Below are 26,823 nucleotides of genomic sequence, written 5' to 3'. Positions count from 1 at the left end.
ATTGATCCCTTCCAACAAACCTCCTGCAGCGCTACGATGCCGAATCCACGATCCTTGAGCACATCGGCGAGTATGCGTGTGCTCCCGATGAAGTTGAGAGATTTACAGTTCCACGAACCGAGTTTCCAATCGCTAGTCCCTTTTCGTCGCAGTGGTCTTCGCCGATGGTTCCGGTCCGTACTCTCTTGTTGATTGTTCGTTGCTTATGATTTTTAAAGGCTGGCTTGCAGGGCCTGACACCAAGCCCCCTAAATTTCCGGAGGACCATTCCTCCTTAATTCCGGTGGACCGTGGTGCACAGTTTCCTTTAGAGTCCCTCGCTGGCACTCGGACGATGATCAGCCGCCCCTAACATGGAGAACAGACGCTGTTGTGAGCCGATCCTGACATGGAGAACAGACGCTCAATAAGATTTGCACCTCCGGAAGAAGCAAACCCCCCTTCCCTGTCAGCATACGACCATAGTTCCCACCAGGTTGGTTACCCGATCTTCCCTAAGGTTGCTCGTATCCCGGCCAGCACCGCGGGGAGGTAGGGATAGGAGTTGCTGGGTAAGAGGCTAAGGACCGCGAGATGGGGTCTATTTTATTCCTTCAGGTACGCGAAGTACCAATGGTACGCTTTACCCAGCATTTGCCGTGCCACATTACATTACACCCATTCCCACCAAAAAAAAAATAAATTTATCTAGTAAATATATTTTTTTAAGAATAGGGGACATTCAACTATGAGAATTCTGAGAAAAAGTTGCTTTTTTAAATTTAAATGACTATTGAATTTGGAATCAATTACAAACAATTAACAAAAATCATAAAACGCGCATAATACTACTCAAACCAATTAACAAAAATGAATCAATCTAATCTTACCTTAATTGGCATGCGAACATACAATATCCATTAATAATCCTTATGAGGTTAATCCATGCGGTAGCTATGTACAACTTGCTCTTCTTCTTCGTTTGTCTATTACACTAATTTATGTACATTTTTTTTTCTTTAATTTTCTATTATGAATTTCTATTTACACTATAAGAATTTTTCAATTATTCACGAACTCGTACTCCTTTCTAAATTCTTCTCTTCTTCTTTTTCTTCGGATCATCACTATACTCAACTTTTTCACCTAATCTTCCACTTATTATTAATCCCCCCCTTCCAAAACACAAGGCCTCGATGGCCATCTCAGATTTCAATCCGAGACAATGAGAACCGAACCAATTATTGAAGTTACTACTTCACTTGTCAAGTGACGACTAGACTATATTATGCGACGAACGAATTCAAACTGAAGCAATTTGCTTCGATTTCAGATGGCGATCCGAAAAACCCGAAACCTATCCCTAAATTACTCCCCCGAATCGTGTATTTAAGTTCCCGTGTGATGATCCGATATTTTATTCGCGACGGTACTGTTCGTACTACCAGGCATACTACCACACTCAACCAATTTCTACGACTTCCTAAGCTTTATGCTGTCAGTCAGTCTTTCGTCGTGAATCACTGTGGCCGGTCCGAGTTCGACGCGAAATAATTAAATTCTTAGAATTTTACATTTATATTGTAGTTAAACATATTCAGGTATTTAAGCAAAATATTATTATGATTTTAGTGAAGTGGCATGCTGAAATGGTGAAGAAATTTAGTAAGAAGGTTTATGAAAAAAAAAATTGAGGAACATACAGTAATTTGTTTTGGTTCTCTTGTGTATATTTTCCTAGAGTGCGGATATGGAATCTAAAATTAATTGTGTGGATAGTATCGTGAAAGGTCTATTGGAAATTGGGTATTTAGTGATCTATTTTTATGAACAAAAAAAAAATTATTCTAGTTCTAAGCCTACAATTTGAAGATGAAAAAAATACTACCTACTCAAAATATACAAACCAAATCCCAAATCTTACCTATCGTATCTAAACGCTAGCTATCTACATACAAATCTACGAAATTTAAAGTGGTGATATTTAGAAAGTGTTGGTGATCAAATGTTATGGATACCAGTAATGGATAACCAATGGCTCTTCTGCGTAGTGAATCGTCTTTGCATGCATGTGAATTTCGTTGTTTTCGACTATTCTGTCCTTACTATCAACGGTTTGTAAATTTGTGTGCTTCCCAGTGTATTTCTTTATTTATGATCGTTGATGCGCATGGTAATACTCCTAAGGAGTGTTGATTATCACGGTCTAATCGCTGTAATTCGAAATTTCTAATATTGTAATTAGTGCTCGACAACGGAGGAAACAGCGTACTGACATCTCGACGTTGGAGTTGTTGGTACACTGATAAAAATATACACGTTCGATTCATGTTTTTCGGAATATGGATGATTTCAATCGGCTTACACCATCAACTCTAGTGGATTTCACATCTCTGAGATGTTCTTCTCACACGCAGTTCAAATGTCAATGTTTATGTCGTATTCCATACTTGTTACACCACGAATTGATGTGCATAACAACGGATACTCATAACAAAAACAAATTTGACCCATGTGTTTCAAAATGTACAAATTTCAATCAGCTTACACCATGGAATCTAATGCATTTCATATCACTGAGATGTTCTTCACAAACTCAATTCAAATGGCAATGTTTATAGCAAATTCCATACTTGATACACCGCGATCTCATATATTTTTCCAACAAATGTTATGAATTGATTCAAACAAACTTGAGTAGGCATTCGAATCATCTAATTGTATCACTCTTTCGAAGAGAAAACATGTGCTTTCGTATAAACTAACTTTTTTTCAGCTGATATTTTGTAGTAATTTAATGTTTTGCTAAAATTCTGGTTAAAAACAAGAAAAATATTTGAATTAAGTCGAGACACTGTAGACAACGAAATACATATTGGTTACGGTGGTTGAATTTGATGGGTTAGTACTAAATTATAAATGACAATAAGCAAAGCCATTTAACTGAAAAGATCCAAATTACATTCTTATAAAGAATAATCTAGGTACTAGATTCTTTATGAAAAAGTCTTAATATTTGACATATGTCTATCTGGTAGCCCATAGGGAGAAACATCGGATTAGAAAATGTGTTCCTATTGACAAAGGCAAGTTGATTCTACTTTCTCAATGAAACATATTTTTAAAGCCGTGCTTATGAAAAATATTCTCCTTTCCGTATAAACCAGGCTATTGACATCCTATTGTTTAGCCCATCGCCAGATCGTAGCCAGGATGTCCCGGGCTATAATTTTTTTTCATACTTCGTTTCAATGATGACAGCGGGCTATGTCTATTGATGATGATGACACCACGCTTGTCACCGGCTCGGTATAAACAGCCTGAATTTTGCAAGGAGAGTACACCAATATCGCAGCAATCCAACAAATCACAATCCAACAATTTTTATCAGGGGACTCGAGATCTCGGAACATCGAACAATTCAATGGTCAAAAGCTCACCGATACAATAACCACCATCTTATTACCAGGTAAGTTATCAATGAAACACGACTTTAGAAAATGCCATACTTCTATTATGTCAATAACAAATATTTTCCTTCCCTTAACATTCGTGTAACAGAATGTAATCAGAACGTTTAATTCCTTCGAAGAGACATGCATACCGGTCAGCTGGAATCAACATATCATGGCCAGCACATACTTCTTGAGATTGTGGATGACAATGGAATCGGTCGTAGGACAGTAATGAAGCTTTTTGGTCCACTGAAGATGGAGACGGCAAGGATGTGTCGAGTGTAAATATGCCAAGGACAATGACACCCGATGCTATACAACTAAATGATTCAACTTTATTAATTAGGAACTTTATTTAGCGATGGCGAAGACATTTTATACATTTGTACAACATTTGTTTTTATTTCATTTCATCCGTCCAGATTTCGATTTACGTTAGAGAATTGAAAACCAATGAAAGATAGTTTTTTTTATATACCTCCACCGTTGATTCGTTGGAAGTTATAGCAAAACAATGCTTTTTGAATTGGGTTTCGATTCGATGACGAAAATCGGACTCCGGGCGGAAATTGCATTCCTGTATCATTGTAAACATATGAAAGAAAACACGAAATACATTCATTAACAAATAAAATTCATCACGATTATACATCAAATTCATTTAGAAAACAAGCGAACATGTCAAGCCATTCAATCCAAATCGATTTGTTTTACACGTTAATACCGTGTGGATGGTTCATGAACGGATGATGAGTTTTGATTGAGCGAAGTCGTAAGTTTTACACATGACATTGATTTGTTTTGACAATTTGCGCAAATGTATGTGTAAAACACACGGTCCTCTTGTGTATTTTTTTTATAGTGTACCTCTTAAACTGTTTGATTTGTTTTGGTTTGTGCGCACTTCAATTACGGTGCGCCGACATAACTTGGGAATGATGTATTTGTGTATCACGTAATATGAGATAATCATCACTGTAGTGTTGGGAATGATGCTCGACAACGGAGGAAACAGCGAGCTGACCTCTCGACGTTGGAGTGTTGTGCCTCATAGAGGGTTTTCTGAGTTTGCTTATGTGCACCCACACAACGGTGCACTGACATAGCTAATGGATTGTTTTGACTTTAAGCGCTCTCAAATGCTGCTTGCAAATGTTGAATTTAGGCTCGACAACGGAGGAAACAGTGAACTGACATCTCGACGTTGGAGTTGAAGGTACCTTCTAAAGTGTTTCTCATGTTTTGTTTATGCGCATCCTTCCAGTATGCGCCGTCATAGCTTAAGGAATGATGTATTTCTTATTTACGCTGTAAATCAGCCGATCGGAAAACTCCCAATCGGTTACCCGACAGATCTTCCAACTCGTAGCAATGAGCGCCTAATTTTGCTACCACTTTCGCGGGCGAATACGTATCGGCTAATTTTGCATTGAAGTTCTTTGCCTTATTAGACAAAAGAAATTCTTTTTCAATACAATCTCTTCCACTTTAAAATCTGAAACCGCCGCTCTGGCTCGAAGATTATAATATTTGCTGTACTTTTCATACGCTTTCTTCAGGTTACCTCTAACCCTTTCATAAACCTGTCTCATCTCTTCGTTCAGTGCCACCGTGTCATAATCTAAATCGTCCGAAGTTTCACGAATTCTTTGGTATTCGTCTCCAGCACCTATATAGTTCCTCCCGTGATTTATGAAATAGGGTGTAAACTCGGTAGATTCGTGCACGGCAGTCCTTATGGCCATTGCCACTTCTTGTAGATGAGCGTCCCAATGTTTTTGATCGCCTCCTTTCAGATAGGAACGAATGGCGGCAACGATCACCCTGTTCACCCTTTCGGTAGGGTTGTTGGCGGGGTGATAGCTCGCGTTTTTCCAATGACTAACCTTGTACTTAGTCATTAGTCCATTGAATAAACCTGATTTGAATTGCGGCCCGTTATCCGATATTAATATTTCAGGCACGCCAAACATAAGGAACACCATTGACTCTAAGAATTTAACTAATGTCGCGGTTTTAGCCTCTCGCATGGGCTGTATCAAAACAAATTTGGAAAAGTGGTCCGTGACGACGAGTAAAGTTGTATTTCCTGTTGTCGACCTTGGGAACGGACCCACATAATCGACTGAAATCATTTGCCATGGCATGCTAGCTATTTTCGGTCTACCCATAGGTGGAATGCGGGCACTGTTTGGAAATTTGGAGGTCTTGCATACGTCACAACCTTTGCAATATCGCTTGACCTCTACACTCATGCCTGGCCAGTAATATCGCTCTTGAATTTTCGTAGTGTTTTGTAGTATCCGAAATGTGCAATATTATGCTCAGCTTCCAATATTTTTATTCGATCAGCCTTTGGTGGTATGAGTTTCCATTCATAGCGTGGGTCTTCAGACCGCCCCGAGGGAATGTACTTGTAAATTTTCCCGTTAACAAGTCTGAAGTCTTTATATTTCTCCGATTTTGTCTCAATATTGTTCTTCAACTGTTGTAGATCTAAATCCACGGCCAGAACGTCTACTTCGACAGCTCGCGATAACGCATCCGCAACTATGTTCAGCTTCCCCTTCCGGTACTCCAGCGTGAAATCATGCTGTTGCAGCTTGAGCGCCCATCTTGCAAGACGCGCGGAGTTCCCCTCAACGCTAATCTGGTTCAGCCATCGTAATGACTGCGCATCGGTGACTACGCGGAATCTGGTTCCCTCGACAAAATGGCGGAACTTCTCTATGGCGAGGATAACGGCGAGGCATTCCCGTTCTGTTGCGGAGTACTTCATCTGTGTGGCCGAGAATTTGCGGGAAAAGAATGCGATTGGTCGGCGTATCCCTTCTTGATACTGGACCAAAACAGCTCCGGCTGCGACCGCTGAAACATCGGACTCGATGACGAACTGCTGATTAAAGTCCGGATTGGCCAGCACCGGGGGTGAAGTATATATCCCTTTATGTTAATCAACGCCAGATCAGCTTCTTCGGTCCAAATGAGTTTATTTTTATTTTTCTTCAAGAGATCTGTAATCGGCGCAAGAATAGTGGAATAATTTGGAATGAACTGCTTGTAAATAATTTATAATAGGATCCAATTTTCCGCTATCAATAGATAATCCTTCTTCGGATAAAATATAACCCAAATAAAAAATTCTCCTTTGGCAAAATCGCGATTTTTCGACGCTTATTGATAAGTTGGCGGCTCTTAATCGTTCTGCTATCATCCGAAGTAATTGAAAATGTTGTTCCAGGCTGTTGGACGTGACGACAATATCATCAAGGTATACCCGTTATAATCGTTCGATCTGAGCCTAACTCACATAACTTTTTCAATCAGCTAACCGTCACTTTTCAACTCTCTATAATTTCCACAAACTTTTGGGACCACGTCCGCTTTTAATCACTGATCGAATCGGAAAGACTTTTGATTGGGTTTCTTACTTCTTAGTTAGCTTTATTCTATTATAATGATTCAAACAATTGCCGTTAAAATTGAACTCATGAGTAAAACAAATAATTTAATATCGTGAGTGGGCATAAAAATTGTATCGGGATAAGGTAATAGAATAATTTGGCTATCCACCACGAGAAGGCGCGAATATCATAAAACGGCAGAATATGGCTGCGATCTGTAGCTTCTGATTTGAATCAATCTTACTCCAGACGGAAAGGTTGATCAATCGAACTGAAACAGAATATTTTGTCTAATCTTGTAACATAGTTACAGATTTTTGGTAGTGTATGTATAGCATCATCAACGTGCACTGCCCACACGAAGGGGAGACTTGACGACGAGAAAGAAGCGTTTTACGCCCAACTGGAGCAGACATATGATGGATGCCCAATGCCGGACGTCAACATCGTCATCGGCGACATGAACGCACAGGTAGGAAGGAAGAAAATGTATAGACCAGTCATCGGAGGTATGACGGCGAACGGGTGCGGAACAGACAAAACTCGATTTTCCGGAGGCAAAGCGCTAGCAGGAAGATCGAGACCGTGAAACGACAGAGCAACTGTACCGCGCTAATAACACACGGATGTTCTATGAGAAGTTGAACCGTTCACGTAAGGGCCACTGCCTGATATGTGTAAGGACATAAACGGGAACCATGTTATGAGCGTGAGGTGATCCTGAGGTGGCGGCAGCACTATGAAGAACACTTTAATGACGATGTGGCAGACGAAGATGGCGGTATGGTCATGAACCTGGGAGAACGTGCACAGGACATTCGTTTACCGGCCGGCTGAATAACAACAAAGCCCCTGGGGTTGACCAACTACCTGGAGGGTGTTTTGCCGCAGGAGTGGATGGAAGGTGTCGTGTGTCCCATCTACAAAAAGGACGTTAAGCTGAATTGTAGCAACTATCGCGCAATCACATATTACGTTTTTTCCCCTTTGATTGCTAGGAGGTAATAATAATGAAATCTCTCCTTAAACTGTATTCGCTAAGTATCTATAATTTCATCTGATCTGTAACATTTCAGGTCGGTGCCCGGCTATGACGTTCTTATCGTTATTGAGATGCTCTCACAGCCAATAGGTGGATGAATAAATCAAAATTCATAGTGATGTACGCATTGTATCACATTATATTAAGCATTCATCAGAGAAGGACTTACTTACTACCCTACCATATATCGTCCACCGGGGGTCCATGCCTCCGACTCTGTTTCTTGATTGCTGCTGAAAGAATCCCACGTAGATCCTTGTTCGAACACCGCCGCAGCGATAAATGATATTGGCAGCTATGGATGTCGGGGCCACGTGACGTCCGATGACGAGGTCGATTCAGAACGCGCTCTTCTTTGAAGGCGCACCACTAGAAGCGCAAACACTACACACATTTGATTCCAATTGGAATCACAATTTGCAGACTCTCTCGAATTTCTCTATCCTGTACAGATGAACGATCTAGTACCGCGCCGTCAACGTGTGCGCCGATACAAAACTGTTTATCACTTTGCTTTCTTCGACTCTTAGCTGCCTGAACTGGGCTCTAGTACTGCGTCCTCGTGGCGATCCACTCTTTCAAGGATCGTTACGCCGGGGATGCGTACGTACCTAATTTTTACCTGATTTTGAGCGGTGATAAATCGCATCGCGGTAGCTCTTCTGGATTCAATGATCCGAAGTTTAAGAATATGCCGTCGTTGGTTCAAAGTTGTATTAGTACTTTATAGTATAACTATATGCACAAATTTAGTCCCCATACCAACTTTCACTTTAAGGATCAGCGAGCGATAATATTACAATTACAATGCCTGCTATCTTAGCATTCGATAAAGCGGAAATTCTGGTTTCATGATAGAGAGAATATTATATGAGCAGAGTTTATTGCGTGCCCGATCAATAATCTGATTGCGGTTCAGTGCAATGAGTAGTGTTTTGAGTTGTTTCAAACGTTTGGATCCGTTTGGATAACGTGTGTGTTTGCAAAAACTGTAACACACATTGCTGAACGCCACCTACAAGCTATCCTTCCAAATTTTATGCCGTCGACTAGCACCAATTGCGAGAGTTCGTGGTGCAGTACTAGGTGGGTTTCATGGGCGAACGCTCTACCACGGACCAGGTGTTCGCTCTTCGCCAAGTATTGCAGAAATGCCGCGAATACAACGTGCCCACACATCATCTATTCATGTTCTTCAAAGCCGCATATGATACAATCAATCGAGACCAGCTATGGCAGCTAATGCACAAACACGGATTTCCGGATAAAGATGAGAGGAAGATGAAGAAAGCCTACGTCAGACTGAAGAGGGAAGCTAAGCGGATCGGACTATTCATCAACACGTCGAACAGTTGGCAACCGCTTCTCGTGCGCGATAGTCGTGTTTTCGGATAGCTCGCATACGTTTTTACGGTTAATAGCATTTTTGTGGATCCTGTCGCGGAACAATTTTGCATTCGTCGCAAAATGTCATCGAACAGGCGAAACACACTAGTCGTCGATTTCGGTGTTCTTCCGAATCGACCTACGCTAGAGCAAGTGAAAGAAATCATCGAGGTTGATCTTAAGCTCAAGATGGTGGATGTCAGAAATATTCAACTGCACAACTTGAGAAACTGTGTACTCATCGAGTTGAACGATGCAGGCTTGGCATTACGGCTGCAAAAAGAGCATCATCTCCGACACACATTCCGATGCCAGGGTGTGAAATATTCTATCCCTGTGTATGTAGATGGCCCCACCACCACCGTAAGGCTTCATGACCTGCCACCATGTATGTCTAACACAACCATCACCCAACATATGGAGCAATATGGAAAAGTGATCTCCATTCAAAATGAAGTATGGAAGAACTTCTTCCTGGTATACCAAACGGTGTCAGAGTGATACGAATGAGGATGGAGGTACAAATACCATCGCGTATAGTAATAGAAAACGAATCTACACTCGTAACTTTCCGAGGCCAAAGTAAACAAGTGACACCGAGCGGAGGATCTGAGACTCAGCAAGAAAAACGAACAGTTTCAAACACCGCCGAACGACAGAGAAAAGACGTGGACGAAAATTGCAACGATACAGCTGAAGCTACCCCGCATGCGGCAGATCCCAACTCAAGCGACAACGAATCTAATGATGATGATGATGACGCACACATCGACCCACAGCCTGGAACAACAGCAAAGAGGCGGTTGTCGACTGGGACAAATGAATCGAATTCGAATGAGGCTAGATGCGAACAAGATCGGAAGAGATCGTGTGGCGATGACTGCTCCCGGGACGATCTGCAGTACACCAAAGAGAATCTTTCGGATCCAGGATGGAAAGTGTATAACACTAGGTCGAAGAAAAAATGAAATGTATTGTACGAAAATTATATCGGGAAGGGGGGGATTTTTTTGATTCGACATGAATGCACTCCAGCAGTGTGAAATGTCGTTAATAAAAACAAACAAACAAACAAATCAACACGTCGAAGACTAAGTACATGATAAGAAGAGGTTCAGGAGAAGACAATGTGAGCCACCCACCGCGAGTTTTGTCTATGGACACGAGACCTGCACGATGCTCGTTGAGGAGGTACGCGCACTTGAAGTGGATCGATCAGGTGGAAGATGACGGCCTTAGTCTGAATAAAAAAATAAATCTACGTTTCTACAGATTCCTGAAGATCATGAACATTGTGAAGATATAACTTGTAATGCTCGACTAGCCCCGTGGCTACACCCTCTTGTTACCCGTGAAAAGGTCACATTTATATTTTTGATAACAATTGTACATAAATCTAGCCTAACTATGACCTAAGCATAAATAAACTGAATTTAACTGCAAACAAGAAATTAAATTAAAACCTAATTAGAATCTAAACAAAAAAAAAAGAAAAGAAAAAAATATATTGGAATCGCACCTACCCCTGCACATCCCTACATCCCAAACCTTACCGGTTACACACCACCGCAATCATCGAGCCACAGTTCATCAAAAACCTCGTCATGGTTATTCGCAAATGTCATCATTAAATATCATCGATGAGTGAGCTCGACTTCGAAGAAGGACGAAAAAGAATAAAAACGTCAGCTAACGATCATCCGTTCTCTTTCAGGTGAACGCCTTTGCCACTAACGGACGTATATTTTCAATAGTGCAATTTCTTAAAAGTCTCCATCTTTATTCTCGGTAGTGTGAACGCGTGCCGTAGGGAACCGGCGTGGCCAGTCGAATTAGCCCCGGTTAAGAAAAGTGCAAGTGCGTTCCTGTCCGACCAAGCATTCGACGGAAGGAACACCGGCGTAGGGTGTAGTGCCTGAAATCAAGTGAGGAAGATCGAAGCGCGTCGTTCCGTGATTCTCGCCCGTCGGAACACGATCCTAGCACTGTCGGAGGACCATCCCAACGGAAGAACAACGCAAGTAATTGAGTGACTTTCGACAAAAATCGACCTGGTGTATGACGCACCGTAGTTGCGGTGGAGGACTCCGTGTGACGCTTGTAATATCCACACAACATCGAATGCCAACGAAAGGATTCCGGGCAAGTGGCCGACCGGTCGACGACGAAACAGACCGGACGACGCTGTATGAAATTTGGACGAAAGCTACTCGGCCCAAGCCTGAAGAAATCCGAGGTATGGACCTTCGAAGATCTGCCCCAACCGACGGTTGTCCCGGTTGTCTTTGTGCGCTTTGTTTGACGGAGGAGACCTTGCACGACAATATGGATATTTAAAGGTGTGTAACAATTTATCCTATTCCTATCCTTTATGTTCAAATAATGCTTGAATGACGGAAAAATTAAAATGAAACTTTGAACCATATTTGAATTTGCTCAAGTGTTATCAATTTACAAGTTAGGCCCTGATATCAAACTTATTTTCATATTAATTGCTCCACCTTGGATACAACTTTTAAGGGAAGTATTTCCGCTCATCCGCCCAATTTCTCCCGAAGAGCTTCCGCAAAAAAAAAAACGACCCTGAGGTCATGACAAGGGCGAGACGATAGTCCCCAGAAAAAGTTTCTCTAACAATTGGCGCTCAACGCAAAATAAAATAATAAGAAAAGGTTTCCACTTTAATCCTAAAGTGGAACCCTTTTCAAGTAAGCTCCGGGAGGAATTGGAATCCTTTATTCCAATTGTTCTTATAAAGTGAAAAGGTTTGTATTCATTATAATCATTGCATTCATTAATTCATTTTCTGGTATGGGTTCGGATGATGAGAAATCTTTATAATTGTCGCCTTTCAATCGGCTTTAGAAATTTAATCTATTATACATTGATACATTGTAAATAATTAAGCTTTTAATAAGTGATTCTAAATAACATTCTCATTTACACAGTGCTTCAAATTGTAAATTTTTGTTTTTATAATTTAGGTTTGGGCTTAGTTTAAGAAAACAACATAACTTGTTTTCTTTATTTCGCATAATTTATGCGATAGCATAGGCTTGAATTTAGCCTTCCTTTTAGTTAAAGCTGTTTTTCTCACATTTTGTGAATCGTAGCTAATTAGGGGTAAATTGTGTAGGTTTAGATTATTTGGTAAAATTTACTGTATATATTTTTCGCATTTAATTTTTAGCGCATTTTTCGGTTTCGAAAATGGCCGAAGCACTAATGGATTATTCCCAGGCAGTCGACAAAATTCTAGAATGGTACCACTCCTTAAGGGTGGACCATTTAATGCCCTATGAGCTCGAATTTGAGCTCAATATTCGATCGATAGTGATCCGCGACGATCCACCTATTCTCGAAGGCGGAGAAGCCTTCGAGATCATTTAAAAAACGAGAAAGAAAATCAGAAAACGATCGAGGTAGCACTTGATGTGGATTGGGAGGAAACAATTCAGTTTTGCCGACGGAATTTTGACGAGATCGTAGAAGGTCTGAAGGAGAATGATAAGATTCTCAAGGTGAGAGGGCAAGCAAGGTTGCTGCATTTTGGCCACCGAATTGTCCTTCTAGTTAACAATGCTAGGGAATTGGGAGAAGCGGAAAACTTTTTAAAAGCAATGTTAATAGACGTGGTGAAACTTTTATTGAATAACTTTTATGGGGTTCTGAGGAACCAAGAGGGGAAAACAGGGAGGATCCGGAGGACCATTCGTTGGTGGATCTGTTTAGGGCAGAGGGTTTTGCTGCACCTCCTGTTTTGCCCACTCCAGTGACTGGTACCGGGGCTATTCCTAAGGGATCCGTGCCGGCAGAAAGTAATTCTGCGAGTTCCCAACTGGAAGGTGCCGTATGTGTGAATTCGTTGATGGCGAGGATTAAAGAGCTTGAAGCAGAGCTGGATAGACGAGATAAGCAACGGGATGAGAGTTCTGTATTGTATATATCCGGCATTCCGAGTGGAACCCAGCCGAATATATCGAATGTACAGCCCGGAGTACCTAGTATTCCGATGATTAAACCTCCGTTCACTCCCTATTCAGCTCATCTTCAAGTCTCTGAGGACTTGCACAATACCGGCGTTTCGCGCTCCGGTAAATCGGTGCCATCTACCGAGCATTATGCTTACAGTTCCGCCTATTCCACGAATTTACAAGCCCATACGGTGGCTTCTCACTCAAGACCGGGTACTAGTGTCACATTCTCGCTTCCTCAGAGCTATTCGTCAGCACTGCCTCAGTGTTCTACCTCGTGGCAGGACCACCTTCAGAAGGCTTCGAGTATTCAGCCTTTCAGTAGCTCCTCCGCTACTAGTTCGTGGCTCGGAAATCCAGCCATAGGTGCGTCGTCGGTTTCAAGGCCGTGGTCAGTCCATTCGGCTGTGAATAGCACGCCGAGTTTCAATCCCTGGCTCGGAAATCCGGCACTGAGCAGTGCCTGTACGAACCCTTCGTGGTCTCAGAATCCGACTTTGAGAAATACTCAATCGACCAATCCATGGACGGGAACTGCTTCCTCAACTTCATTTCCTTACGCCAACCCATCTCTCACTCCCTACAGCGCAACGCTGTCGGGTAATCAGGGGCGTCACAGCTTACCTGTGTCCAAGTGGACAATTTCCAAATACGATGGCGAGGATCAAGGGTTGAAGTTGAACCAGTTCCTTGGAATGGTCCATGCCATGGCCGTATCTGAGCATGCCTCAGAAGTCGAGCTATTCGATTCAGCGATTCACCTTTTCAAGGGACCGGCCTTGCAGTGGTATATGACCATGCGGGCCGCCGGTCGCTTGATGAATTGGCAGCACCTGGTTCTAGAGCTCAGGAGGACATTCATGCACCCCGATCTAGATACCATGATAAAAATGAAGGTTTATCAGCGTCACCAGTTGCGGAACGAGACGTTTCTCCAGTACTACCACAGTATGGAGGAACTGTTCGGAACTATGAGTGTTCCCATTCCGGAACATGAAAAGGTCCAAATTCTGATGCAGAATGTCCGGATCGATTATAAAAAACAGCTGAATTTCCTTCCTATCGCCGACCTCCAGACATTGGTGTCTGCCGGTCAGAAGATAGACGCTGTCAACTTCTCCGTGTACAATAAGGTCTTTGGACCGGAGAAGTCGGTGAATGCGGTAGAATGTTCTGAGACCCCTAAACCGAAAAAGGAGAAGCAAGCGAGCAAGCAACGCTCGTCTCAGCCGGCGTCCCAATCAGGCCACTCCTTTTCGCAATCGAACCAGCAACAAAAGGGTTCCCAAGGTGGAACCGCTGGTCCCCGTGGGCCAACTCGGTCGCACGCGACACTCGAAGACATGATCGAGTCCCATCAGCCTCTATCCAGTCGCCACTGCTTCAATTGCGGCAAGTTTGGGCACCGGATGGACCAATGCCGACTTCCGAAAGGAGTACTGTGCGAGAACTGTGGATTCCGAGGCTATCCGTCCAACAATTGTCCGTACTGCGTAAAAAACGCCATCGCAGCGAGCCAAAACCGCCGGCCGCTGAACCAAAACTTCTAGGCGTGAAACCTCCCGCTTGTTTCGAGCCGGCTTCGGATGATCTGTACCAGGTATCTCCGGCTTCGTTCACCATTTCATATCCATTCCCCAACGATAATCGTCCATACACTTCTGTACAAGTTTACGGTGTAAACTTTCGCGCTCTTCTTGACAGCGGTAGTAATCTTACCCTGATCAATGATAGCGTCTTCAATTCACTCAAACCGAAGCGGTTATTTCCACTTCGGGATCCCGTCCGCCTACGCACAGCAAGCGGAGAAGCGCTCAATGTCCGCGGACGAATTTATTTACCTTTTTCATGGAACGGTACGGTCAAGGTTGTTCCGACTCTGGTAGTTCCTAACCTGGCCATCAGCTGCATCTGTGGCATGGATTTCTGGAAGACCTTCAGCATCCAGCCCACAATCACTGATTGCGCCATGCTGGAAAACTCAGAGGAAGAAAGGAGCCGCGAGTCACCACCGTCTCCGACTGTTCTGACTGCTATCGAGCAGCAGACCATAGAGCAGATCAAAACGCTGTTTATAGCAGCCAGCCCCGGACGATTGTCAACCACTCCGTTGGCGGAACACAAAATCGAACTCAGTGAAGAGTGGCGGAGAAAACCGCCCGTTCGACAGTTCCCATACGTCATGTCCCCCAAGACACAAGGTCTGGTGGCTGTAGAACTACAGAGATTGTTGGACGCTGGCATAATTGAACCCAGCAACTCTGATTGGTCGCTGAACTGCGTACCAGTCGTCAAGCCTCATAAGGTTCGGCTCTGTTTGGACGCGCGTAAGATTAACGAACGTACTGTTCGTGATGCTTACCCCTTGCCGCACCCCTGTCGAATCCTAGGCCAGCTTCCGAGGGCGAAATACCTATCCACCATAGACTTGTCGGAGGCCTTCCTGCAAGTTCCGCTGGAGAAGTCCTCGAGGAAGTATACGGCCTTCAGTGTGCAAGGTAAGGGGTTGTTCCAGTACACCCGGATGCCCTTTGGTCTTGTCAACAGTCCTGCTACGCTGGCAAGACTGATGGACCGAGTTTTGGGCCACGGTGTACTGGAACCCTATGTCTTCGTCTACCTCGACGATATCGTCGTGGTAACGGAGACATTTGAGCATCACGTTCAGTTGCTTCGTGAAATTGCGCGTCGACTGAACAGAGCCAACCTTATGATTAACTTGGAAAAGTCTCAGTTCGGGGTGCCGGAGATTTCCTTCCTAGGATATCTCTTGAGCTCGGAAGGTCTGCGTGGAAATCCGGACAAGATCCGTCCAATCGTCGAGTACGAGAGACCGACCACGATCACCAAGCTCAGGAGATTCCTAGGAATGGCAAATTACTACCGCCGGTTCATCCCGAACTTCAGTGAGACTTGCGGGCCCCTGTCGGACCTCCTCAAGTCCAAATCCAAGGTCATCGGCTGGAATCCAGCCGCGGAGAGCTTTCTGCCAGATAAAAGAGCAGCTGATCGCCGCTCCGATTCTGGGAAGTCCCGATTTCTCTCGGGAGTTCGTCATCCAGACGGATGCCAGCGATGTAGCTGTTGCGGAGTGCTCACTCAGCAGCAGGAGGAGGGTGAGCGGGTAATTTCCTATTTTTCTAGGAAGCTCACCACTCCTCAAAAGAACTATCACGCTGCCGAGAAGGAAGCTCTAGCCGCCTTGCTCTCCATCGAAGCGTTTCGGGGTACATTGAAGGTTACCACTTCACCTTAGTGACGGATTCGTCGGCGTTGACCCACATCCTAAAGACGAAGTGGAAGGTTGGGTCCCGGTGTAGTCGGTGGAGCTTGGACTTTCAGCAGTTCGACATGACCGTAGTGCACCGGAAAGGCAAAGAAAATGTCGTCCCGGATGCATTGTCGAGAAGCATAGCGTTAGTCCAGGATTCACCGACTTCCCCGTGGTACGCCTCCTTGATGGATAAGGTCAGCAGCCGCCCAGACGACTTCGTCGACTTCAAGGTTGAAGATGGCAGGCTGTATAAGTTCGTCACTGCCCGGAATGTACCTTTCGACTCGCGATTCGAATGGAAGCAAGTAGTTCCAGCCGATGATGTTGCGGAGATTTTGAGGCAAGCTCACGATGAGCACTTCCATCCTGGGTTTGACAAAACGATAGCTCGTGTCCAACAGCGCTATTATTGGCCCAAGATGGCCAAGGACGTCAGGGCATATATTCACGCTTGTTCCACCTGCAAGGAGGTCAAGCCGTCTTACGTCCAAACAACCCCGGAAATGGGGAAAATGCGCTGTGCGTCCCGGCCGTGGCAAATCATTTCAATGGATTTTGTTGGTCCGTTGCCACGGAGCCGGAAGGAAATCAGCACATTCTAGTGATTTGTGACTATTTCTCGAAGTGGGTAATGATTCACCCGATGAAAAGCTGGATAGTTCAGCCATGTGTGTGATTTTGAAGAATCAGTGGTTCTACCGGAATTCTGTCCCTGAAACCATTATCACCGACAATGGCAGTACTTTCACTTCAAAGGACTTCAAAGAATTATTAGACCACTTCAAAATCACACACTGGCTGAACTCCCGCTACCATTCGCAATCGAATCCGGTCGAGCGCGTCAACCGGACAATAAACGCGGCCATACGCACTTATGTCCAGGAAGACCAGCGTATATGGGATACGAAAGTGCCCGAAATTGAGCTAATGCTCAACACCAGTATCCACGCCTCGACCGGGTTCACTCCGTATTTCATTACCCACGGACAAGAGCTATCGGAGCAGGGGTCCGACCACCGTCTATCTCGTCACGGAGACGAATTATCCGCGGAAGAGAAATCGGAAAGACGCAAACAGATGTTCACGAACATTCACGAGATCGTTCGTAAAAATCTCGAAAAATCCCACGACGTGTCCCGAAGCCGTTACAATCTGCGTAACCGTACGTTCGCCAAGTCCTTTGCGGTAGGACAGTTAGTCTACCGGAAGAACATGAAGCAGTCTTCGGCCGTCGAAAATTACAATGCCAAACTAGGCCGGCAATATCTACCCTGCCGGGTGAAGGCTAAAATCGGCTCGTCCTCCTATGAGCTGGAGGACCTAAGTGGAAAAAACCTAGGAATATGGCCAGCCGTTCACCTGAAGCCAGGGTAGTGCCGATGTGAACATCTGTTTTGCTTTCTCTTCCTTACTCAATTCCCCTAGAATGATTATTTAATATTCGGTAAAATTGCCTCTCACCGGAGAAAAACAAATAAAAAAAATATATATATAAAAAAAAAACATACGTCATTCATGCTTCTCGGTTCTCGTCGTCGTCAGAGTTTCAATGGTTGTTTCCTCCTGATACACATCATATGTTGTCTCTTCCTCTCATTCATCTCGTTTTCTTCTTTAGTGACAATCGCTGGCTTTGCCAGTGTCACATTTAAGGCGATTGTTTACTAAAATAGTAACGCCTCCCAGGTGGTAAATTTCGTTGATCGAATGATACCTACGATCGAGTGGGTCTAGCGAGAACGCTAGACCTTCTCAAATGTATAATAAGGGCCCTAGAATTATTAATAGTCGATAACTGGTGTGTGTACGTGTGAATGTGTTGTTCTTGGTAAGATGTTTTTTGACCAGACAACCGTGTGAATGGAAGGAGTGAATGAAAATTGTATGAAAGGTGGGGGGAATGAACGAAAGAGTGAATGAGTTTTTTTTTAATCCCGAATTTCACTTCGGTGATGATTAAATAAAATGAAGAGGTTTCTAGAATACTTATTTCTCTCTTCTTAGCTTAAGTTAAATTTACAATAAAAGTATCAACAAGTAAATAAAAGCTTAATATTTCTAAAGATTTGATTTCGAGAGGTTGGACCTGCTTTTTTCTGACGAACCCTCATACCGGAAGGCCATGACCCCGGTGATGCATATTATTTTGATTCAGTTCGTTCACTAGCTGAGCAGCCAGACTCTATGGTTGAGTGTTAAGTGATCTGGTGGAAAAGAGTTCCTCTCATAAGAACGGACAAATCATTCCACCAGATCTAGTCAACTCGTAACCAAAAGAGAGTTGCAACAGCGAGAACTCCTAACCAAGACCTATTTCCTTCGTAGCTAGACTCTATAATTGAACGGTTTGTGATCTGGTGGAAAAGAGTTCCTCTCGTCAGAACGGACAAATCATTCCACCGAATCAGTCCACCGCTGAATTAAAAGAGAGCTACTTGATGTAGAACCCATTATCCTTACCTGTTAGGTGACCAGACTCTATTACTGAATGGTGTGTGATTTTGCGGAAAAGAGTTCCTCTCATAAGAACGGACAAATCATTCCGCCAAATCTGTTCACCCTTCGGTAAAAAGAGAATTACCGCCTCCCGACGTATTCCATTCAGGTAGCCAGACTCTATTGCTGAATGGTTTGTGATTTTGCGGAAAAGAGTTCCTCTCATAAGAACGGACAAATCATTCCGCTAAATCTATTCACCATTCAATGAAAAGAGAGCTACCGTGGTCCATTCTATTCTAATAGCTAGACTCTATCAATGAGAGTTAAGTGATTTTGCGGAAAAGAGCTCCTCTCATTTGAACGGAAAAATCAATTCGCCAAATCAATCTAACTCTAATTGAAAAGAGAGCTACTAGGACAGATTCCTTGATTTTGACTTCCCTCAATCAAAAAAAAAATATACTATTTTTTTTACTCGAGGTGGGGGATGAATGTTACCCGTGAAAAGGTCACATTTATATTTTTGATAACAATTGTACATAAATCTAGCCTAACCATGACCTAAGCATAAATAAACTGAATTTAACTGCAAACAAGAAATTAAATTAAAACCTAATTAGAATCTAAACAAAAAAAAAAAAGAAAAGAAAAAAAATATATTGGAATCGCACCTACCCCTGCACATCCCTACATCCCAAACCTTACCGGTTACACACCACCGCAATCATCGAGCCACAGTTCATCAAAAACCTCGTCATGGTTATTCGCAAATGTCATCATTAAATATCATCGATGAGTGAGCTCGACTTCGAAGAAGGACGAAAAAGAATAAAAACGTCATCTAACGATCATCCAGTCTCTTTCAGGTGAACGCCTTTGCCACTAACGGACGTATATTTTCAATAGTGCAATTTCTTAAAAGTCTCCATCTTTATTCTCGGTAGTGTGAACGCGTGCCGTAGGGAACCGGCGTGGCCAGTCGAATTAGCCCCGGTTAAGAAAAGTGCAAGTGCGTTCCTGTCCGACCAAGCATTCGACGGAAGGAACACCGGCGTAGGGTGTAGTGCCTGAAATCAAGTGAGGAAGATCGAAGCGCGTCGTTCCGTGATTCTCGCCCGTCGGAACACGATCCTAGCACTGTCGGAGGACCATCCCAACGGAAGAACAACGCAAGTAATTGAGTGACTTTCGACAAAAATCGACCTGGTGTATGACGCACCGTAGTTGCGGTGGAGGACTCCGTGTGACGCTTGTAATATCCACACAACATCGAATGCCAACGAAAGGATTCCGGGCAAGTGGCCGACCGGTCGACGACGAAACAGACCGGACGACGCTGTATGAAATTTGGACGAAAGCTACTCGGCCCAAGCCTGAAGAAATCCGAGGTATGGACCTTCGAAGATCTGCCCCAACCGACGGTTGTCCCGGTTGTCTTTGTGCGCTTTGTTTGACGGAGGAGACCTTGCACGACAATATGGATATTTAAAGGTGTGTAACAATTTATCCTATTTCTATCCTTTATGTTCAAATAATGCTTGAATGACGGAAAAATTAAAATGAAACTTTGAACCATATTTGAATTTGCTCAAGTGTTATCAATTTACAAGTTAGGCCCTGATATCAAACTTATTTTCATATTAATTGCTCCACCTTGGATACAACTTTTAAGGGAAGTATTTCCGCTCATCCGCCCAATTTCTCCCGAAGAGCTTCCGCAAAAAAAAAAACGACCCTGAGGTCATGACAAGGGCGAGACGATAGTCCCCAGAAAAAGTTTCTCTAACACTCTCAGGATCGGCGATACCTGCTGGAAGAGAACGCACAGACAATAACAATTTGTGCAAAGTGAAACGTCACGACGTAGAGGCAGGGATTGAACTTATCATTTCATTATCATTTAGTATTCAGCCAATAGCTCATTCCAGAGGCGGAATTCCGAAAAGTGTTGTATGGCGGACTTCTAGCGCTGATTCCCCTCTACAAATTTGTCTAAGGGTACATTGTTCTATGTCTAATATTCACCGCGGGAAACGCTAGTATCATTTGATATACTAAATGATAATAACACTTATTATCATTTAGTATATTGAGTGATCCTAGCGTTTCACGCTGTTAATATTAGACATATAGCAATGTACCCTTAGACAAAGTTGTAGAGGGGAATCAGCGCTAGAAGTCCGCCATACAACATTTTTCGGTATTCCGCCTGTGGAATGAGCTATTGGCTGAATATTAAATGATAATGAAATGATAAGTTCAATCCCTGCGTAGAGGACAACTCACAAACCAGTATCCTAGCAGGGCTCAGTAATAAATAAATTTTACCAACATAGATTTAACTTAAGCATATTGTTTTTTTTTTGTTTTGAAACAAGCAAGGTTTTAGTAGTGGGTTGGCTTACTCGGTGCGGCCGATGATGAATCGATGGAGCTCTTGTTGTGCATGCTTTGACGGAAGGAGGAGAGGGGGCAATGGTGGTCTGGGTGTGGCCAGGAGAGTTGACAGCCGGCGGATGCGGGCGGCTTGGGGAAATAGGCCTGCTGCTTTGATCCAGTCCGAATATCCAGTTTATTGTGCGTCCCAGGGACGATCGATTCGTGGGTTTCTACTGTCTCGAGCCAAGGTAAGGCACTTGAAAAATCGATGACTCAATTTGCCCGTGTCGACGGCGGCAACGCGCATTGGATAGGGTTCCCAGCGAGCGGGCGCGAAACCACACAACCTTGCCGGGGCCTTGTCCTCAGTAGCGAACGACGTTGCTAGCACGCCACGTGTGATCCAGCCAATTTGACTTTGGGGTACTCGCTAGTCACCGGCACAGGGTTTCACTCGTCCGTCACGTCGGTTATTCTTGTCCTCTATCTCTTGCCCGGAAATCTGATTGCCCACCTACGGGAGCTGTACACATCGGCTCGGACACCAATAAGCGGGCGCGGAACCACACAACCTTACTGGGTCCTAACCTTAATAGCAGGTGTCCAGCCTTCGCGTGGTGTGTGACCCAGCAAAATTGGCGACTGGTACTCACTGGTCACCGGCAACGGAGGATGATACGACCTTGCACTGTCGTTCCCACGCTTCTAGGACCCTTGCTTCGGGGTACGAATTTCCACGACACTTGCGACACGGACATGCGGTGCTGTTCCCAGTCGATCTCTACTTCACTCCGACGGACACTCCGGTTTGAACAACGGACTAAACTCGACTGCTTATTTCTCTTCATCTCCCGGTTTCATTTCCTTTTTCTCTCCCCTCCTTTCCACATCCTTGACGTTTTTTCCCTCTTCCTTCTATTCCCAACTAACATTTAATGTCAATGTAAATGTTATTCCAACTCGTCATTACGGCTTCAAGCTGAATATGTGTGCTATACATATGATCAAGAACTTCTATTCAATGCTTTTACCAGCAAATCTGGCGAATCTATTCAGTTGTTTTTGACGTGGCTGCACAAGTACTTTACAGCATGTTACACATTTTTTTCATGCAAATCTCCCCGTATTTTTTCTTACCCTATAGGTTGCTTTACTAACGCTATTTTCAGATTCATGCTGTATACACGTTAGAAAGAGGCCTACATGCTGCTTTCAGCACATAAGCTTAAAAATTATGCTTTCAACATTATTTCAACCATTTTTCAAACATCTGTCAGCATGTTCTGTGGGCTAACTTTTATGCATCATCAATCACTAAAATTGTTTTTAGGCAACATTTTCTCGATCTGTATAGATGCTACTCTGCTGCTAATCGTTTAACAGTAGCCATCAATAGCAATATCGCTTCTAAATGGCTTGTTTTCTCACACTATCTGCTAGCATTAATGACAGCGCTTTGTCAGTTGCTATAAGAGCAGGTGAATACCTTTGTAGCTGTATTACAGAAATCAATAGCTCATACACAGCTCCGGCAACAAAAATCAAATGTAAACATTGTGATTTTGACGTTCCAGCTATTAAAAGCTATTAAAAGAAGCATTATAAGGTTTACTGCTTCTTTTTGAAGGTAAACGTTGTGTAATCTTCAAAGATACAGAAGTTGCCTAAAAGCTTCGTTAGTTCATTTATAGCGCCATTACGCTATATTGTTAGTGATATAACAGCGAAAACGTTTTTATTGTGAATGCTACTCACCGTAATATGGGAAGTTGCTAACAAGCAACTCAATTACATACATGAGCTCTTAACCGATAAGCTTTGTTGCTAATTCAGACAGAGCTTTTTTATGACTATATGAAATCTGCATAAACGATGAAAGATGAAATATACTCGGCACAAACTGACTAGCTAATAGATATTTGGGTAATAGTCGAGTTGAAGTTTAAGGGATTATTTGCTTAGGCTTTTCTTTTATTCAGCATTGGCTGCTTTTATTCAAATATTATACAGCCAAAGGCTAGAAGTTGAAGCTTTTAGCACCAAAATTGTTAGTTGGGTTGCTCTCGTCTCGGGGTTGTCGTATACGACTTTTTGTGCCCATAGGGATGTGGGATATTTGTAGCGCTCAACCGTTAGATATTGTTGGGGGGGGGGGCTATTATTATACAAGTTCAAATTAATAGCCAATATTTTAAACAATTTTACAAAATTTAATCGATTTAAACAAAAACAACTTCTAGTATTTCTACGAATCTAACTTACATCAAAACCGATCGGAGTTGAGTCCACATTGTGACGGATGTTAACGGTAACAAACTAAAAGTTGTTATTTAAATTGACTAGAACTGATTAAAAGTGTACCGGGAAGCAATTGAATGGGACATCCCTGAAGTGTATCAAGTGATGATGATATTCAGTAGAGAACTTGGAAAAGGCCACAGGCTTCGTGGAAGGCCTCGTACACAATGGTTGTCCTCAGTTCAAAGCGAGTGTAAACGATTGGCCGAGTATCAACTCCACTGGTCCTAGACCTGGAGTGGAGGATGATACTCCATTCGGCTTACGCTCATAAAAGAGGGGCTGTGACTGTGTATCAAGAAAGTATAGATTTTGATCCATTTATGTTTGTTTCTGGATTAGAATTCGCGTTGCTTAAAACAAGATGCGTCCAGGAAATTTTCAAACAATGAATTCAACACAAAACGGAAAAAGATCTAACCCGCAGACAGATAAAAAATGTCCTCACCTTAAAGGGGGAACAAAGATTGGCATCAAACCACTACATAAATCCGTTTTTTTTTGAATGAGTGCTTGTGGCATTTCTCGGTGTTGCCCTACCACAATCACATTTTTTCGAAGAACGGAAAGAGACAGACAACACAGCGCCGATGGTTAATCATTCAGAAGGCTCTTTTTATCGCCCAACTTTTCTTGAGCCTTACATTACATTACATTTCTTCACATACGTGTTGGATCTACGGTGTTCCTCATCGAACTGTCCAAATTTATTTTCAATAAATTTTATCGATTCACTAAACTTTATAACAATGAGCTTTCGGCTTAAAAAAACTAAACGATTTGCTTACAGTTTGTGTATTTATTCTGAGAATAACAAAACCAAATTGTGTACGAAGTGTGTTCACAAATTATATCTGATGATGAAACATTTAATGATAAAGCATAATGTGAGTGCCTATCTTCATATTGTTATTAACATTTGACTAGGGTTGTCGGACAAAGAAACATTAGTATAATTAAACTGCCTTTACGTTCTCATTTTTTTAACATGAGAGAATATTTCTTTTTTGTCTAATTGATGTCACCACCCTAGGATTACAGCCAGCACTAATTGCATTATATTGTTGTAGAGGGGCTCTCAATAAAGATACTATTTGTTGTAAGTTGGTACACAATGTCAGGCTTATCTCCTCGAGAACGTTTCCAAAATACTCTGAAATAAAAAAAATATTACATATTACAATACTTATATTTACTGATGCCCGTAGTGCCTAAACCCTTTGAACTTTTATCAGCACTAGCAGGACTGATATGAGAAGAAAACGCTTGCTTCTTCGTTTTGGCATTACATCGCAACCCCGCCGCTGCATAGCATAGCATAGTTACGGTGTACTTCGTAGATTGGACACTAGTGATACTCATGTTTCTCTTTTGGAATCCTTATTCAGATTGCTATCAGAAATCAAGGTGGGTGTGGTCCTTGATTTCAATCTAGGAAAAAAATCACAAAAGCATGAGGATTACTATTCCTGACCACGGACATCTTCACCGTAACTTGAGAGGGGAAGGAAGTTTTGATGTAGTACTTACTTAACGAGAGGCCCCCGACTCAGCGACACCCTCATAAGTACCACGGAGTTGGATATTGGGGAAGGTATTCGTTGGGCCAGGATTTGCCTGTAGCTGACAATGTGACCGTGGCAGATCTTACACCGCAACACACAACGCAAAGGTGTCTACCCAGCGTTACGGGGGTTACATCCAGTGGTGCAATTTATCAACAATGCCTGCTGAGTGTGATTCTTTTGTTTTGTATTTTTCTCTGCTCCTCTTTGCCTATGACGGTGCCTTTCAGTCAGAAAGACAAAGCAGGAGTAGCTTAGCTAACTCAGTTTGCCAACAGCGGGCTGAAGCTGATGATCATTCGGCACAAATTTCCTGTCATTGTCTTTCAAGTGATAGTATTCACCCATGCATGTATATAGGGCCGTCGCATTCACGCAGCAGCGAGTGAACTGAATGGACTTTCACTGCGGGCTGCGTGTGCAATGAGAAGAGAGGTCATTTGTTTACTCTATCTTTGATTGTTGCTGCTAACCATTTTCAGTTTTCACTGTTAAGAAGTGAGTGTGAAGAGGCAATGGTATCAATATCCAACAAATTTCAGTCACTGAGATTGAGAATTCGCACCACTGGTTACATCGCAACCCCGCCGCTGCCGACACTTATTAACGTATGTACGCCGACGCCGAAGTCGAAGAGTTTTTCACGCCGATAACCGTAGCATAGTTACTGTGTACTTCGTAGATTGGACACTAGTGATACTCATGTTTTTCTTTTGAATCCGTATCCGTAGAAAGGTCTTCTACATCCTCCAAATGAATGCCCTTGGTGACCATGCAGAAAAAAAACTCACGTTACTTTTTACAGGAGACATCTTTCTTCCTTTTTGTTCAATGGGAATGGGACCCGCAAAGTTAGCTCCAACCTTCATGAATAAGGAAGCCTGGTCGCACCTTGCGACGGGAAGATTCCCCATGAATTGACTGGCGCACGGAGGGTTGAGCTGGAAACACACGCTCACAATTTCGTGTCACCTTGCGTACAGAAGAACTGGCTCCCAGAATCCAAAATTGCCGGCAAAGCTGGGCGAGTAGCGCCGACTCTCGATGTACAGCATAAATCAACCGTTGGACGGTTTCATCGTTCTTAGGTAAGATTCATTGATGCTTTACACCATTAGGTAAACTTGAACGTCGTAGTCGTCCACCGACGCGAATCATTCCATCGTCCAAAAAGGGATTTTATATTTTGAATCTTTTACAGTACTCACAGGACTTCACAGGACTTCTACCTCGTTACCAAAATGCTGTAATTGGATCACCCTGACGATTACCTCCAACGAGTTGCGCATTTCCAGAACGGTGGGGAACCCCTCAGGGATTCTCCTCTTATGCACCTTCTTCTTGGCATTCTGGCAAAAACGCAAAACGTATGCCAGAACTCGCTGCAGTTTCCAGAAGGACTCGTACTTGTAGAACATCGGCAGTTTCTCCAATGACACCACCGTAGAAGAAACAGTGGTCTGCCGGCAGACGCTTATGCCACCGATCGACGAGGACTTGCCTGTACATTTTTACCACGTTAGTAGCCAAAACTTAAAGTGGGAGACGGAACCAAAGAGAGATGGAGATGGACCAGCTAGACACTATCGCCGATGCATCAAACACCGCACGACACTTAGTAGTAGTAT

The 26,823-nt window shown here is 43.2% G+C and overlaps 1 protein-coding gene, 3 long non-coding RNA genes and 1 pseudogene across 4 annotated transcripts in view; 4 read left to right on the top strand and 1 right to left on the bottom strand.

Annotated features, from left to right (window-relative positions):
* The first annotated feature begins 1,496 nt into the window (after nucleotides 1–1,496).
* On the top strand, nucleotides 1,497–26,823 carry LOC134225180 (uncharacterized). The gene is made up of 3 exons (XR_009983185.1): nucleotides 1,497–1,580; nucleotides 5,929–6,367; nucleotides 26,001–26,823. It is a non-coding gene; the product is annotated as an uncharacterized LOC134225180 (long non-coding RNA).
* Nucleotides 3,303–3,827, top strand: LOC134224550 (uncharacterized). The gene is made up of 2 exons (XR_009982975.1): nucleotides 3,303–3,448; nucleotides 3,541–3,827. It is a non-coding gene; the product is annotated as an uncharacterized LOC134224550 (long non-coding RNA).
* Nucleotides 9,348–10,256, top strand: LOC134226615 (uncharacterized; annotated as a pseudogene).
* Nucleotides 10,785–20,731, top strand: LOC134225095 (uncharacterized). The gene is made up of 2 exons (XR_009983161.1): nucleotides 10,785–11,605; nucleotides 19,898–20,731. It is a non-coding gene; the product is annotated as an uncharacterized LOC134225095 (long non-coding RNA).
* Nucleotides 24,410–26,823, bottom strand: part of LOC134225175 (conserved oligomeric Golgi complex subunit 7) — a 61,331-nt gene continuing 58,917 nt past the window's right edge. Inside the window, exon 4 of the mRNA XM_062705036.1 lies at nucleotides 24,410–24,783. Within this exon, the coding sequence (XP_062561020.1) occupies nucleotides 24,614–24,783 (170 nt within the window). The 3' untranslated portion in view covers nucleotides 24,410–24,613. The remainder of the gene's footprint in view (nucleotides 24,784–26,823) is intronic.

This window comes from Armigeres subalbatus, chromosome 3, assembly GCF_024139115.2.
Source record: "Armigeres subalbatus isolate Guangzhou_Male chromosome 3, GZ_Asu_2, whole genome shotgun sequence".
In the NCBI taxonomy this organism is placed as follows: Eukaryota; Metazoa; Arthropoda; class Insecta; order Diptera; family Culicidae; genus Armigeres; species Armigeres subalbatus.
This window is presented reverse-complemented; position numbering and strand designations above follow the sequence as displayed.